Source organism: Physeter macrocephalus, chromosome 17 (assembly GCF_002837175.3).
Source record: "Physeter macrocephalus isolate SW-GA chromosome 17, ASM283717v5, whole genome shotgun sequence".
In the NCBI taxonomy this organism is placed as follows: Eukaryota; Metazoa; Chordata; class Mammalia; order Artiodactyla; family Physeteridae; genus Physeter; species Physeter macrocephalus.
This window is the reverse complement of record NC_041230.1, coordinates 35479039-35495262: the sequence shown is the minus strand read 5'-3', so window position 1 is coordinate 35495262 and position 16224 is coordinate 35479039. Positions and strand designations below refer to the sequence as shown.

The following is a 16224-nucleotide window of genomic DNA, read 5'->3' as shown; positions in this document are numbered from 1 at the left end:
TGGGATCTTCCCAGACTGGGGCGCGAACCCGGTTCCCCTGCATCGGCAGGCGGACGCGCAACCACTGCGCCACCAGGGAAGCCCCTCACAAATATACTTTTGTGACTTAGTCAAGAAAGCTAGAAAAGCCATTCAGAGCCCTGCCTCCCCCGCTCCCCAGCCTGAGCTAATGACCAATGAGACTGATGATGACGATGAGAGGGTGATGAGAAAGAGGCTGAGAAGGAGGCTTGAGTCACAGATTCAAGGCATGTCCATATAGGGCAGAAATGTAAAGTTGGCTGAAACCTGCCCTGGACTGGATTCTAGCAGGTGTTTCTTTTTCCATGGCCACTCCCCTAATTCCCTTCTTGCCTAGATTCCTTCCTCTGCCTCCTCATGGTCCCCCCGCCCCCGATCTCCCACCTTTCCGTCATCCTGTAGCCAGAGTGATTGCTTTAAAATGCACATCCAAACATCACATCATACTTCAGTTAAACAGCAACAACGACAAAAAAAATCATTGATCAGATTGTTTCCCATTGTCCCCTACTCCAAAATAGTCTTAATTCTCTTACTTGGCTTAAGGCTCTTCTTCAAGGCCCTCCCCCGCAATTCCTGCTGTGTCCTGCTGGTCTCTCCTGCTTTTTGTATTACTCTCCCTTCTCATAAGACTCTCAGTTGCAGCTAGACTGGGCTACTTCCTATCTTCTTCTAATTCCTGACCTTTGTGTGTTCTTCCTTCTGGTTGGAGATCTCACTCTCATCCTTTCCAACTTGCTACATGGTACTCATTTTTCCCATCTCCACTTAGGTGTCACCTCCTCTAGGAATTCTTCCAGGGCACCCTAAGATGGATCAAATGCAGCTTCCACCTCACAGCTCTCACCATACATCACAATGACAGCTTACGCTGTGTTGTCCCTGGCACAGTCAAAGAGGGCCAGGGATGTGTCTGTCTAGGTCAGGGGTTAATAAGCTACAGCCCACAGAACAAATCCAGCCTCCATCTACATTTTGAGGAATCTCTATACTGCTTTCCATAATGGCTGCATCTTGAACAGGTATCTGCACTCTCATGTTCAATGCAGCATTATTCACAATAGCCAAGATATGGAAACAATCTAAATGTTCATCGACAGATGAATGGATTAAGAAATAGTGATATATATATATGTATATATATATATATACACATATATGTGTATATTATATATATAAAACAGACTATTATTTAGCCTGAAAAAAGAAAATCCTGCCATTGGTGATAACATATGTGAATTTGGAGGATACTGTGGTAAATGAAATAAGCCAGACTCAGAAAGACAAATATAGCATATCACTCATATGTGGAATCTAAAAAAGTCTGACTTATAGAAACAGAGAGTAGAACACTGGTTGCCAGGGGCTAGGAAGTGGGGAAAATGAGGAGATATTGGTCAGCATGGTAACTATAGTTAATAATAATGTATTGTAGACATGAAATTTGCAAAGAGAGTAGATCTTAATTGTTCTCACCACACACACACACACACACACACACACACACACACACACAGGAAATGTTTGCTGTGTGAGGCAGTGGCTATGTTAATTAGCTTGATTACGGTAATCATTACACAAGGTATACTTATATTAAAACATCACGTTGTACACATTAAATACAGACTGTGTGTGTGTGTGTGTGTGTGTGTGTGTGTGTGGTACACGGGCCTCTCACTGCTGTGGCCTCTCCCGTTGCGGAGCCTCTCAACCACTGCGCCACCAGGGAAGCCCAATACAGACTTTTTTATTGTCAATCACGTTTCAATAAAGCTGGGAAGAAAAGTAAATAGATCTGAGTATGAAAAAGAATTGCCATGGACAATGGAGTTTTTCTATTTATACCAAAGAAAATGCTGACAGAGCAGAAGGAAGTCCCAAATGTAAATGCTGTTCAGTTGCCTTTAAGTCTTTGAACATTTTGCCCCTTTGGGGAGAAAGGAAGGAAATTACCCTTTATTGAGCATCTTCTTGGCCCCAGATGACCCTGCACTAAGTTATTTAAGTTAATCCTCAGACACCCTTGAGGCTGTGATCACTTTAGGGTCCAATAGATGCAAATACTGAGGCTCAAAGAGATTATGTGAATTACCCAAAGTCACATGACCAGTCAGTATTGGAGACTGGATTTTAGTCCAGAGCTGCCTCAGTCCACTATGAGCGGTTTACTCTCGCTGGGCAGCCACTGATGGAAAGATTTCCCAGGAAGGTTTGAGTACCGTGCTCTCTGTGCAAGAAGATACATCAGCTAACAACTGAGGAGCTTGGGAACACCTTTAAACTACTCAAAAATGTTCATGGTGTGAATTTTAAATTAGTTAGCTTTGGCCTAGAATATCAAGGTGCTTAGCAGCTTTTTAGAAGAGCGATGATGTAAAAACACGTGAAACAGCTGCTCATTTCCTTGGCACCTCGTTATCTCCAAGGATCCACATCTGTGATTGGTTATTTGGGTCATATTTTCAGTGGAAGCTATTCTGTGCATGGAGCCATTTTTCATGTCTATAATTATCCAAATATGCTCACTATGGCCTTTGAACCAACTCCCCTCACGCACTCAGGTCCTCATTCTTAGAATTGCCAAACAATTCATAGAATAACATTTAAAGGTTTTTATTCAGTGGTCTCCTAGCCGGACTACCTACTTTCCTGAGTGCTTATCTGCACCTTTAAGGACATTTGTGTCCTTAAACATATGGGTAGGAGGGCCTAATAGTGTCAGCCAAACTCTTAGCTGCTTCAAAATTTTTGCAGCTTTCTTCTAAGGCTCTAGCATTAGAGACCTTTTCGTTTACCATTGCCTTCCTGAAATATTCTTTCCTCTTAGCTTCATTGGCAGTCACCTCTTCATGCCTCAGACACACCTGGTGTCTTCACTAGTCTGAGATCCCAGTCCAGGCATTGGGGGCTCCCTGACACTCAGCCTTTCACTTCAGACTTTCTCTCTCTCTGTGTCCACTTGTCTATAGAGTTTCCGTCCATGCTACTAATTGAATTGAGTTAATGCTCTAAATTTTCTGCCTCTAGGCTGATCTTTCTCCCTGATTCTAATTCTGTACTTGTTCTGCTGTCTGCTCTGCATTTTTACCCACTTCCTTTTTCCTTCACTGGCTCATTCATTAAAAACATATTTTTGAGCCTATACTTCTTGTGACATACTTAAAAAAAAAAAGACCGACTATACCCCTGACTCTGTGAAACCTCTGATAAAGTTGAATCTTGCTCTCCTGGTGTGGCAGCATAGCCCTAGTGGAAATTCAACCTCTCCTTCCTGGTAAGTTGACTTTGTATTTCCCAATGTCTCCCTCTCTGCGACGCTCAGGCTAGAAACTCTCAAGGACTCTCCCAGCCTCCCACAGATCTCCAAATATCAACTGAGTCCTACTGGTTCTGTCTTTATCACATAGTCTTCCATTCCCTCTATCGCTTCTATACCTCACTCTCTTATCACGTCACTCCTTAAAAACTATCAATACATCACCTCCTTAAGTTTCCTCTGTTCCTTCCTCCACTCTCACTAGCTCAGACCACCTTGCCCACCCTATCTTATTCATCACCCTGAGAGTCTGAATCAGTTTATTTATTACTCTGATCAAAAGCCTTTCACGATTTTTCACTGGCTATAGCATGAAAGTCATACTCTGTAGACTGACATTTGATCTATCCACAGTGTGTAATAGCAGCAACAACAACAAAAATCAGAGCAGCTATATTTGTTGTTCTGTTTACTATGTGTGAGGCGCTAGGTTATGCATCTTCAACATCTATCATTTTATGTAATTCTCACAGATAACCTAAAAGTTAGGTTACTATTAATATTCTAGTTTAAGTGATAAGTAAGCTAAAATTCAAAGAACTTAAGTGGCTTTTCCAGTATCACTCAGCGTATATGTAGCCAAGCATGAACTTGTACCTAGGACTTTACAAAACCAAAATCCATGCGCTTCACTTCTATAGAATAATACTTGTTAATTATCTTTCTTCCTGTGAGCCTGTCTTGTCACGTCAACTAGATAGTAAACTCCCTAGTGGCAGGGAAAAAATATTCTATTATTTTCCCTTTATTTTCACATAGAGCTCTGCTGAGGGTTTAGTCACTGAGCCTCTACTGACATTTGTGAGGTGTGTGATAGTTTATCTTCTCTTTCCTCACTGGGGAAAGGGACTCATCGTTCCATTCTCATAGGGAGCCGTGAAGTCAACAATATCATGGATGAGCTCATGTTTTCTATATTGCGAAGTGCTGCTCTGCACTAAATTCCTCTCTCTTGGAAAGAATATGATCTAGAACTGGAAGATCCAGGGAAATTCAACCTCTCCTTCCTGGTAAGTTGACTTTGTATTTCCCAATGTCTCCCTCTCTGCGACGCTCAGGCTAGAAACTCTCAAGGACTCTCCCAGCCTCCCACAGATCTCCAAATATCAACTGAGTCCTACTGGTTCTGTCTTTATCACATAGTCTTCCATTCCCTCTATCGCTTCTATACCTCACTCTCTTATCACGTCACTCCTTAAAAACTATCAATACATCACCTCCTTAAGTTTCCTCTGTTCCTTCCTCCACTCTCACTAGCTCAGACCACCTTGCCCACCCTATCTTATTCATCACCCTGAGAGTCTGAATCAGTTTATTTATTACTCTGATCAAAAGCCTTTCACGATTTTTCACTGGCTATAGCATGAAAGTCATACTCTGTAGACTGACATTTGATCTATCCACAGTGTGTAATAGCAGCAACAACAAAAATCAGAGCAGCTATATTTGTTGTTCTGTTTACTATGTGTGAGGCGCTAGGTTATGCATCTTCAACATCTATCATTTTATGTAATTCTCACAGATAACCTAAAAGTTAGGTTACTATTAATATTCTAGTTTAAGTGATAAGTAAGCTAAAATTCAAAGAACTTAAGTGGCTTTTCCAGTATCACTCAGCGTATATGTAGCCAAGCATGAACTTGTACCTAGGACTTTACAAAACCAAAATCCATGCGCTTCACTTCTATAGAATAATACTTGTTAATTATCTTTCTTCCTGTGAGCCTGTCTTGTCACGTCAACTAGATAGTAAACTCCCTAGTGGCAGGGAAAAAATATTCTATTATTTTCCCTTTATTTTCACATAGAGCTCTGCTGAGGGTTTAGTCACTGAGCCTCTACTGACATTTGTGAGGTGTGTGATAGTTTATCTTCTCTTTCCTCACTGGGGAAAGGGACTCATCGTTCCATTCTCATAGGGAGCCGTGAAGTCAACAATATCATGGATGAGCTCATGTTTTCTATATTGCGAAGTGCTGCTCTGCACTAAATTCCTCTCTCTTGGAAAGAATATGATCTAGAACTGGAAGATCCAGGTTCTAATATTGGCTCCCCCAGAAGCGAGATAATAGACCATTTGCAAATCCCACCGTTTGTAAATTGAAGAGATTAAACTCTGTGACATCCATGGTCTTTGCTAATATTCTCTAATATTCTTTGGTTTTATGGTCCTCAATGAATGCCTTCAGACATATGTACAGTTGGCCTTCTGTATCCATGCGTTCTGCATTGACGGGTTCCATGTCGATGGATTCAACCAACCACAGGTCCAAAATATTTGGGGAAAAAAATTCCAGAAAGTTCCAAAAAGCAAAACTTGAATTTGTGGCACACCAGCAACTATTTACATGGCATTTACATTGTATTAATGATTTTAGTAATCTATAGATGATTTAAAGTGTACAGGAGGATATGTGTAGGTTATATGCAAATATTATACCATTTTATATGAGACTTGAGTATCCATGGGTTTTGGTATCCTCAGGTGTCCTGGATCCAATCCCCCATGGATGCCATGGGACAACTGTCAACACTTATTAAAGCCAGGTCTCCAGAACTCTATCCTGGGCAAGTTATTTTACCTTACTGCACCACTCCTCTTGACCCATCTTCTACCTCACCTTGCCCCATAATATTCTGGAAATTATTTTGTCTTTTATTAGAAAAAAGCAAATTTTCTAGTGGACAGGAGTAGCTGAAACCTTCCAACTATGCTGTTAGGCTCAGCCTGGGGTCATTAAAGTGTGGGGAGAATGATCTACAAAAGAACGGCCAAGCCCTCTTTGCATATTTCACAATGGAATCCAGAACCAAGCTACCTGAGAACCCCTAAAACCAAATAAATTGAATAAATTTACTCAAAATATAGTTAGCATTTTCCTTTAAGTAAGGAGAAAACTGATTTTTTAGTACCATAAATGATCTTTGATGATAACTTAAGACTATTTAATATTTCATATGCAAAAATCTGGCAAATGTTCCATACACTTGTGACTTTCTGAGTAGTTTGAAAGCAAGGCAAACCCACTTCCCAAATGCAGGTTCATAAATATTCAGATGGTGGGTGATTGTAGTAAATATGAAGAAATATGCAGCATGTTATTCCATTTCTCAATCAGATATGCAACATATTATTCCATTTCTCAATCAAATATGCTAAACAGCTCTTTCATTCATTGTCCTGAATAAAGAATTCCAATGTGGCAAAATGATTTCTATAAAAGATTCATGTACGAAGTTTGAAAAGTAAATTTGATTAAAAAAAAAAACCTAGCTCAAGCAATTCATTGAAAAAGTTGCTTTAAATATAGCATGGAGAAAATATTCAAATATTAAGCTGCTTGGAATGTCTTGGTCTAATTGCCTCTTTTGCATTCTGCTTAGGTATTCAATCGATCGTCACACTGACCTGGACAGGTTTTTCACTATTAATCCAGAGGATGGTTTTATTAAAACTACAAAACCTTTGGATAGAGAAGAAACTGCCTGGCTCAACATATCAGTTTTTGCAGCAGAAATCCGTAAGTATTATCCTAAGGGTTTTGATTCTACTTTACCAAATATTATTCCTTGAGACTTTCTATATATTCTGGAAAATAACAGACAGCTGAGATAGAACAATTTTTTTTTTTAGTCTTAAACATATTTTTCAATCTTTAAAATTTATTTTTGGTCGTCTATCTAGGGAGACATATAAGCAAATAGAGATGTTTTCATTTTCTTTGGCAGAACTGGGTACAGACTTGGCACATGAGCTGATAGCCTGTAGCAGCTTGAAACTCTTAACCACCAGTGAAAGATTCCCCACTTTATCCTCAGTTTTGTTTAAACCCAGAGCAGCAGAATCCTTAGAGCCAAGATTTGTGGGTTCTTTTTTACCTATAGACCGGTGGTTCTCAAACTTATCATGCAATGGATTATCATGAAAGGCTTGTTGTAACAAAGATTTCTGGATCCCACCCTCAGAGCCTCTAACTCGGGTCTTGGGTTGGGTTTGAGAATTTTCACTTCCAACAAATTCCCAAATTGTTTGATGCTCCTCTGGGGATCCCACTTAGAGAACTGCTGTTGTGGACTACACTCTGAGGGGGCTAGGCTCCATTATAAGCATTTAGAATTAAACCTCAACAGAAAGGGAAAAGTGGTTTATTTCTTACTGGTCTAATGTTGACCTTTATTCTAGGACATCCCCCTCACCCTGGATTTGGCATACTTTGGATTTTAGGTGATTGTTGTGCCAACAGTGCCTTTCCCTGCAGGGCCTGAATGAGTGGCTGGAGCTCACTTTTTCCCAAGAGTAACCTTGGACCAACATGGATTCCTCCCTTGCACATGTTTACTGTCTCAATTCTCTCCTTTCAGACAACCGGCATCAGGAAGCCAAAGTCCCTGTGGCCATTCGGGTCCTTGACATCAACGACAATGCTCCCAAGTTTGCCGCCCCTTATGAAGGCTTCATCTGTGAGAGTGACCAGACCAAGCCACTTTCTAACCAGGTAACGCTGCTCTGCCTTGGCTATGAATAAGCATTTAGAAACAGAGTTTGGTTTTGAGAGCATCACCTGGAGATACTTCCCGCTGCCCAAGAAGGCTTCAGAGCCCTGGTTTAGCTCTGGAGCTATGTTCTCTAATGAAAATCAGGCTTCTCAGCCAGCCAGGAATTTTTGAATGAATGATGTGCCAATGTCAGCATGATTTATTTATGGGCCACCTTTCTCTTTCAGCCAATTGTTACAATTAGTGCAGATGACAAGGATGACACAGCCAATGGACCAAGATTTATCTTCAGTCTACCCCCTGAAATCATTCACAATCCAAATTTCACAGTCAGAGACAACAGAGGTTCGTACCAAGGTTCCTGTGCATTCAGAGAAGTAGAAATGGAAAATAACTGGCTTTTATATTGCAGAGCACAAGTATTTCCCCTAATCTTGATAATGCCTTTCTGTTGAAGAACAAACAAATAATAATAATGCCACCTTTATTTTGAGATATGGGCTCTCTTGGTGCATAGGAATAAGTGAGTCTAATTTTACTTTACTTTTTTTGTGGGCGTTGGCTTTGATATTCACGAAGCAGTGCAAAAACCAAGTGGGGAGGCTTACAGGGTCAATATGCAAACAACTTCATTTATCTTTTTTTTAAAAGGTTGAGACATCCTTAGGGGGAAGCATGGCTTTATGAATATTGATATTAAGTAAAGCATTAAAAGAGATTAGTTCAACCTTGTAAGGTAATGTAATCTTTCAGCTGTCCTTCCCTTCCCAGCATAGTTTTAATGCAATGTGGTTGGGTACAGAGCTTGATACCTAAAGGTAGTTATGGAATTACTGCCTGAAGGGCATGAATAAAGCATTGTTTCTCCACTGTAAACATGCAAAATTTGATGTGATTTCTACTTCTCATTTCATTAGTCAAGGAGGTTCTAGACTTGGAAATTACTCGAAGTAGTTGTTTTTTGCTGTTGTTGTAGTATAGGCCCAAACTGATGCAATCCCTTGACAAAGTATATAGCAGAGCCAAGATCAAAAATAAATTTCTTGACTCCTGGCAAGACTATTTTGGCCTGCACCTGTTCCTATAAGCCTGTGACAATGCAGGTCTGTAAAAACAGGAAGACAAATGCCATGATTTGACATAGGAAAAAATGTGGTCCTTCTGAACACATGTTTTCATTAGACACATGCTAGCTATGTACAAGGTTATAGATATATTGCTTTCTTGATGACTGAGATCGGGTTTATAGGATCTTAAATTAATCTAATATTACTTTCCCCATCACCATTATCAGTGTTATTTATATTACACATACCAGTAACTATGTTCTAAACACAGTGCCAAGATCCTTCCCATACTTTATTTAATTTTCTCAACAGAATCATAGGTAAGGATTATTATTATTATTATTATTTTTTTTTTTTTTGTGGTACGTGGGCCTCTCACTGTTGTGGCCTCTCCCATCGCCATTCCCCTTTTGAAGATGAGGAAAATGAGGGACAGGCCATTAAGTAAATCAGCCATGTGGGAGCGAGACCTAGATTTTAAACCTGGACATTCAGAGGCTAGAGGTTGCAGCCTAAACTACTGTGCCCCGTGCTCCTTGGATTTGGGGGGATATAACCTGGCATACTTTATTATTATTTCTTGGACTGATTTGAGCTTTTCATTATGATCCTTATATCTGTGTGTTCATATAATCCCCAATTTACATTTGAGGTCTAATTGCTGGATGTATTCCTGGCAATATCCCTGTTTATCGCTGGACACCTCCTGAAACAGCTGGTGTTTCTAGGCTTTTCTTTGCCAACTTTGCCTCCATCACCTGCCTTGTCTTCTTTTCATGTGTGCAATAATATTTAGCTGCTGTTTACCCTCTGAAAACATTATACTAAGACCTATTGTTCTCTAGGGACTTATAAATATTTCACTTTGTCACAGTACTTCGGGAACGCCATCTATATTTTCAAGGAGATTATATTACCATGGAGAAGCCAACCTACTGCACAATCTGTTTCCCCTGCCCTTTCCTATAAGAAACTAATCCTTTGTGGAGCTACCACTTTTGCAGGGAATTGCTACTTTTTAAGAAAAATGACTTTATTAACTATGGCAAACAGTTAATGAAAACTCCCATGTTTAGAGCTATTACAAAACTTTAAAGCAAATACAGTCCTATAATTATCATTTAATAGAGTTTCTTTCTACCAGATCCTAAAAGTAATTACATATTGAAGTGATCCAAAAAGAGTAATCACATTCCACATCCTATTAATAGCCTACTGAGTTACCAAATTTCCCAGCTGAGACTGTTTTCCATAGAAAACATGAGATATTGGTTTACAGCATGCTGAGTAAAAGCATCAGATTTCTCTCTCCTTGAGTGCTTACTTCCATTATGCCATGTAAATAATCAGGATTGTGTTTGCCTAAACTCAGCATACGGGTTCGGCCTCTTTAAAAATATAAGAGGGGAAGCCATCTTAATACACACAGCCTTTTACTTCATTTTTATCTTACTCCATTCTACAGCCCGAGCTTCAAAGACAACTCAGCAGGCAGCAGGAAAGTAGAACACTGGATAACTCTTCAACATTTGAGTCCATCTGGGGCTAATAATATCAAGAGTGGTGCTGTTTGGGGAAATGAAGAGCTGATCTACCCAGGCTTTGAGATGCATTTACTTTGAAAATATTAGACTTATGGCATCTTTAAAAAACACAAGGAACATGTAATGAATAAGAAAAGTGCAAAGAAAAAAATACTGAGAATAGCCCATCTCATTTATGTAGTTCTTCATTGGATTATAAAACCTGCTAATGGCCATTGTTCCACTTAGTTCCTAAACAGCCCTAGGAGGTAGGCATTTTGGATATTTTTATCCCCATTTCCTAGATGAGGAAAGAATATGAAACATCAGAAGATTCAGAGACTTGCCCAAGGTCACTCTAGCAATAAGTGAATTGAACTAAAATGTTTGAGTGTTTAAAGGGTTCTGTCTCATGTAATAACACTTTATATATTATGAATATAGAGCTTGTGTCTTTTCTAATTAATTATTTTCTTTAAAAATCTTTGTTTACCCCATAATCAAATAACAACAATCTTCAGAAAAGAAAAAATCTAAAATAAATTCATCAATCTACTATTCCAGGGAAAGTGTGAATAGAAAAGGACAAACTGTACTTCAAGTTTAATTTTAATCACAGCCATAGTAATTGTTGTAAAATATATTTGCAAAGAATTTTATACGTTTCTTCTACTGCATAATTAATACATATTCCTTGTAGGAAAATTATAAAATACAAACAAGCAGAAATAAAATTAGAAATAATAAAATAACTTGATAATATACTATCCAGAAATAATCACTGCTAATTTTTATAGCCTTCCAGACTTCTTCTTGATATATATTTTGATCTTTAAAAAAGGCAACCAAAAAATAATGTACGCTTTTTTCCATACATAATAATACATGATATGCATTTTTCAGCATCAGTATACTTATGTCAACATATTTTTCCCTAAATATCCTCCTAACTTCATTACAACAGTATATGATATCAGTTGACTATTGTTGTGTAAGTACGTTGTTTTCACACACCTTTGCCAAATATCTAATTATTCTTTTAGGATAGATTCCTAGAGGGGAATTACTGTATCAGAAGCTTTTGATACTTAATTGACAAATTGCCTATCAGAAATATTATACCAATTTATAATAGCATCAGTAAAATGGGTAAGCTCCCATTTCCTCACATTCAAGCCAATTCTAGATACTATTATTCTTTTTAAATGATTCACAAATTGATAAGTGAATTATAATCACATTTAAAATTTTCAATTCCTTCACTACTAGTAAAGTTAGGATTTTTTAAATAAGTATTGATTCTTTTTTTAAATTGAAGCTCTTTTTATTTTTTGCTTTTATTTATTTATTTTTATTATTTTTGGCTGCGTTGGGTCTTCGTTGCTGTGCACGGGCTTTCTCTAGTTGCGGCGAGCAGGGGCTACTCTTCATTGGAGTGCGTGGGCTTCTCATTGCGGTGGCCTCTCTTGTTGCAGAACACGGGCTCTAGGCCACGGGCTTCAGTAGTTGCGGCACACGGGCTCAGTAGTTGTGGCTTCAGGGCTCTGGAGCACAGGCTCAGGAGCTGTGGCACATGGGCTTAGTTGCTCCGTGGCATGTGGGATCTTCCGGGACCAAGGATTGAACCCATGTCCCCCACATTTGCAGGCGGATTCTTAACCACTGCACCATGAGGGAAGTCCAGATTTTTTTTTTCTTTTTTTTGGCCACGTGGCATGTGGGATTTTAGTTCCCTGACCAGGGATCGAACCCATGACCCTTGCAGTCAAAGCCCGGAGCCCTAACCACTGGACCACCAGGGAATTCCCTGATTCTTTTTTTTGCTTTATAAATCGGCTACTCATGTCCTTTACCCAGTTTTTGAACTGTATATTCAGCAATTTGCAATTGATTTATAAAGTCTCTTCTTCTTTTAATGTTGTTAACTTGTGACTTATCATACCTATTGCATAGATTTCTCCAATGTTTCGATGTCCTTTCAATCCTGATTATGCTATGTTCTAAAGTATAGATGTTGTGCTTTTTGTATCAGTTTTTCTGCTTAAAATTATTCTTAGCAAGACTTTCCTCATGGAAAAGTGATATCAATATTCACCTAGCTTATCTTCTTTCTTATATATCATGTTTCCCATTTCAATCATTTATCCATGTGAAATAAATACACAGGCTCCCTTTGTTGGCCATTTCCTAAATATCATTTAAGAAATGGTCATTTCCAATTGCTTTGCAATGCCATCCTTATTTTCACCTACATACTATTAGATTTTTGTTTTTTGGACTATCAACTCTCCCTATTCTATTTATTCTCATGATAGTATCATATTTTTCTTTAACGGTTGCACACGTATAATATGTGTGTTAAAATCTGACAAGGGTTTTGTCTACATTATTTTCATTTTATTACTCTTTCTTCGCTTTTGGTTTCTTTGTTCCTCCAGGTATAATTTAGAATTATTTTTCAGGTGCCTGATAAGTATCTTCATGAATTTCATTGAGTTTACCTTAAATTTATGGATTAATTTAACAACTAAGAATTTTTAAATATTATTCCTATGTAGAAGCATGATCTGACTTTCCACTGATTTAGCTCTCTTTTTATTACCATCAGGAATGTTTTATAGTTTTCTTCATTTTTGTTCTATGCATTTCTTACTAAGTTTATGGCTAGCTACTTTATATTTTAGATACTATTATGAGGTAGATTTTTAAATTATGTATATTTTCTTTTTTCTTTTTTTTTTTTTTTTTTTTGCGGTAAAGCTATATCTGGAAAATAGCTTATAAATCTAATTTTAAAAATAAGTTGATATATTGTGTTTACCTGGTTGAATAATTCACATTGTGGGATCTTCCCAGACCGGGGCACGAACCCGTGTCCCCTGCATTGGCAGGCGGACTCGCAACCACTGCGCCACCAGGGAAGCCCTGTGTATTTTCTAAGTGATAATTTTTAGTATAAACTATAGCTGCTTTAGTTAGTTCATTTATTATTGGACATTGTTCTAAAGTGATATAACTTCTAAGCTTATTTTCTTAGGTTTTTCTAGGGAGACAGCTACATAAAAATTAAATAATAATTTGCTTCATTCTTTTTTTAATATTTTTGGGTTTTTTTACAAATTGCATAGATTTGCATTTTATATGTTAAATAATAGCAATAATAATGGCTTTACTTGTTACTTTAATGGGGATATTACTTCTAGAGTTTCATCATTAAGCATAACATTGGTTGTTAGATTAAAATTAAGAAGATTAAAATTAAGATTTGTGTTATGGTGTGTGTGTGTATTTTAGGAAGTTTCCTTTCCATTAGCATTTTATTTTAAAAAAATGGATGTTCAATTTTTAATCATGATTTTTGGATTCTAACAAAGAGATAGTATGATTTTGACCCTTGACCTAATGACTTGATAAATTAAGTTGACATATCCTGATACTGAACCTCATATTTTAAAGTTCCAAACCTCTTATTCTAAACAATGATAAAATATAGAGAAAAGAGCAAGAGTTAAAGATTAAATATTGGCTTTAGCAGATAGTCCCAGATGTCAGGAAATTCCCAAAAGCACATGCAGCAAAGTTAGTTATATTGTGAAAGCCCAGCTAATTTTGATAGTGACTATTTCATGACCTACCTGCAGAGGAGCTGTAGCTATCATGATGGCCTCCAAACAGGCAGTCTGACTCTAGTCTTGCCCCCCATTAACTCAGCCCTTACTGATAATGTCTTTCTTCTTAAAATTCTTCTATGGGTCTCCATTTCTGGTGGATTTAACTGAAACTTTGTAGCCTAGTGAGCAAGAAATGATATGATCTACCTCCCATAAACGTTGCATCTATTATCTCCTTTCTCTTGCTACCTTAAAACGTAGGCTCCAGAAACTTCAAACCACCTTTAGTTTCCCAAATATGCCATGCTCTCACATGTCCGTGCTTTTGTTCTGTGGAAAATGTACCCCCACTTCCTATTATACCACCTCTTTCAAGTCTCACCATAAATGAAGTCTCTTAGGGGAAGCTTTGCTGGACATCCCCAGCCCATTTGGATGCTACGTCCTCTGTGCGCCAGGAACACTGCACTAACCTCTAGTATTTTTCTTATCACTCTGTGTTCTAACCATACATTTCCCTGTCTGTCTCCCATTAGAATATGAGCTCTGTGGGGGCAGTACCCCAAAACTTAAGAAAAGTGGGTTAACTGAATGCATGAATTAAAGTGAAAGAGTAGATGGAAAGACATGTAATGTGCTTCTGACATTTCAGGGATTAGTTATTACTGTGGAAAAATGATTATGTTATGAGATAAGCTTCAGGCTGAAAAAGACAACCCATCTTTTGGTGTTGGAACGTTCTGTAGGAGCCAATACCACATCATCCATCCATCCATCCTTTCATTATTTATTATTCCACAAAGTTATATTGGACATCTAAGATTTGGATCCAGGAAGAGGTGACTTTCAAATGTATTTATTTTGCAAGTGTATTATCTAATATGGGCCAAGTTATAGATCAAATGAGTTCTGATACCTGATACATTCAGAGTTAAGTTTGAACTGCTAAAAAATAAAAAAAACAAAAAACAAAAAACAGGGCTTCCCTGGTGGCGCAGCGGTTGCGCGTCCGCCTGCCGATGCAGGGGAACCGGGTTCGCGCCCCGGTCCGGGAGGATCCCAGAGCCATGGCCGCTGAGCCTGCGCGTCCGGAGCCTGTCCTCCGCAACGGGAGAGGCCACAGCAGAGGGAGGCTCTCATACCACCAAAAAAAAAAAAAAAAAAAAAAAAAACAAAGAAGAGTTTGTATGGAAAGCAGGCTTGGCTGGGTAAGGAAAGATAGCCAAGACAGACTGACCCTGATTAGACCAATTGGCAAACATCTTTCTTTCTTTCCTCTTCCCCCCCTCACCACTTTTTGGTCTAAACTAAGGACAGTTCTTTTTTTGATGAGCAGCACCAAAAATCATCTAAATATGCTTCTGGTTTTTCACTTTTATAATTCAAAGATAGCCAAACAGATTTCTGTGGAACTTTTCTCCCCCCTTAATTGCTTCAATATGGAAGATGCTCTGTTGGCAGATCAAAATGGCAGATGGCTTTTAATGCCCTGCCATTTTCACTGTATAAATAATTATGTTCTCTTTTCTGCCTGAAATTCATTGCTGCAGTTTGTCCAACACAGAATATATTTTATCTGGAAACCCACCCCCTCCTCAACCCAAGAGAAAGAGAAATAGGTCTTCTTGGTGGATCAGACAGATTATTCTTTCAAGGTTCCCTCTGGTCACTGACTTAACTACTCTTGGGATTTCTCAACTCACTAAAAGACCCTAAATGTTTATATCCCGCTGAATTCCTTGGTAGTTTTCCTTGTCTTAAACCAAGAAATATATTCTTTTCTCCCTCCCTATCACCAAGGAGAAAATTGTCCTCTAACAAAAGTGGAGGAATAGTTGATTCTAAGGGATGTGATAATTTATAACAATGAAAAGTCTATTGATACCACAAACAGGGCACACTTAGATGCCTCATACACACATGCACATAGGCAATTATTTCACAGTGTTATTTGTTGCATTTTGTATTTTGCCGATCCCTCAGTATCAAAGGTGTTAAGTAAAAGATCATGATCCTCCCCCTTCCCCTGTAGTATGTAGCTCCTTGATTTAGAGGGGAAACATTACAGCCATCAGAGTCTTGGATCAATTTTCTGCATTAATATTTTAAGGCTAGTCTCATAGAATTTACCTCATTGTAGCATTTCCTTTATTCCAAAAAAACTGAGAAAATAATAGATTTCTTTTTGC

The 16224-nt window shown here is 38.3% G+C and overlaps 1 protein-coding gene across 2 annotated transcripts in view; it reads left to right on the top strand.

Annotated features, from left to right (window-relative positions):
• The window catches only part of CDH11 (cadherin 11), a 154523-nt gene that overhangs the window by 127579 nt on the left and 10720 nt on the right, over positions 1–16224 (top strand). Inside the window, exons 9-12 of one of the 2 annotated variants that reach the window (XM_024124813.3) lie at positions 6722–6858; positions 7700–7833; positions 8062–8179; positions 10367–10778. In XM_024124813.3, coding sequence (XP_023980581.1) covers positions 6722–6858; positions 7700–7833; positions 8062–8179; positions 10367–10407 — 430 coding nt within the window. In that variant the 3' untranslated portion in view covers positions 10408–10778. Of the gene's footprint in view, positions 1–6721; positions 6859–7699; positions 7834–8061; positions 8180–10366; positions 10779–16224 lie in introns of those variants that run through there. The other variant, XM_024124810.3, reaches the window with a different exon arrangement.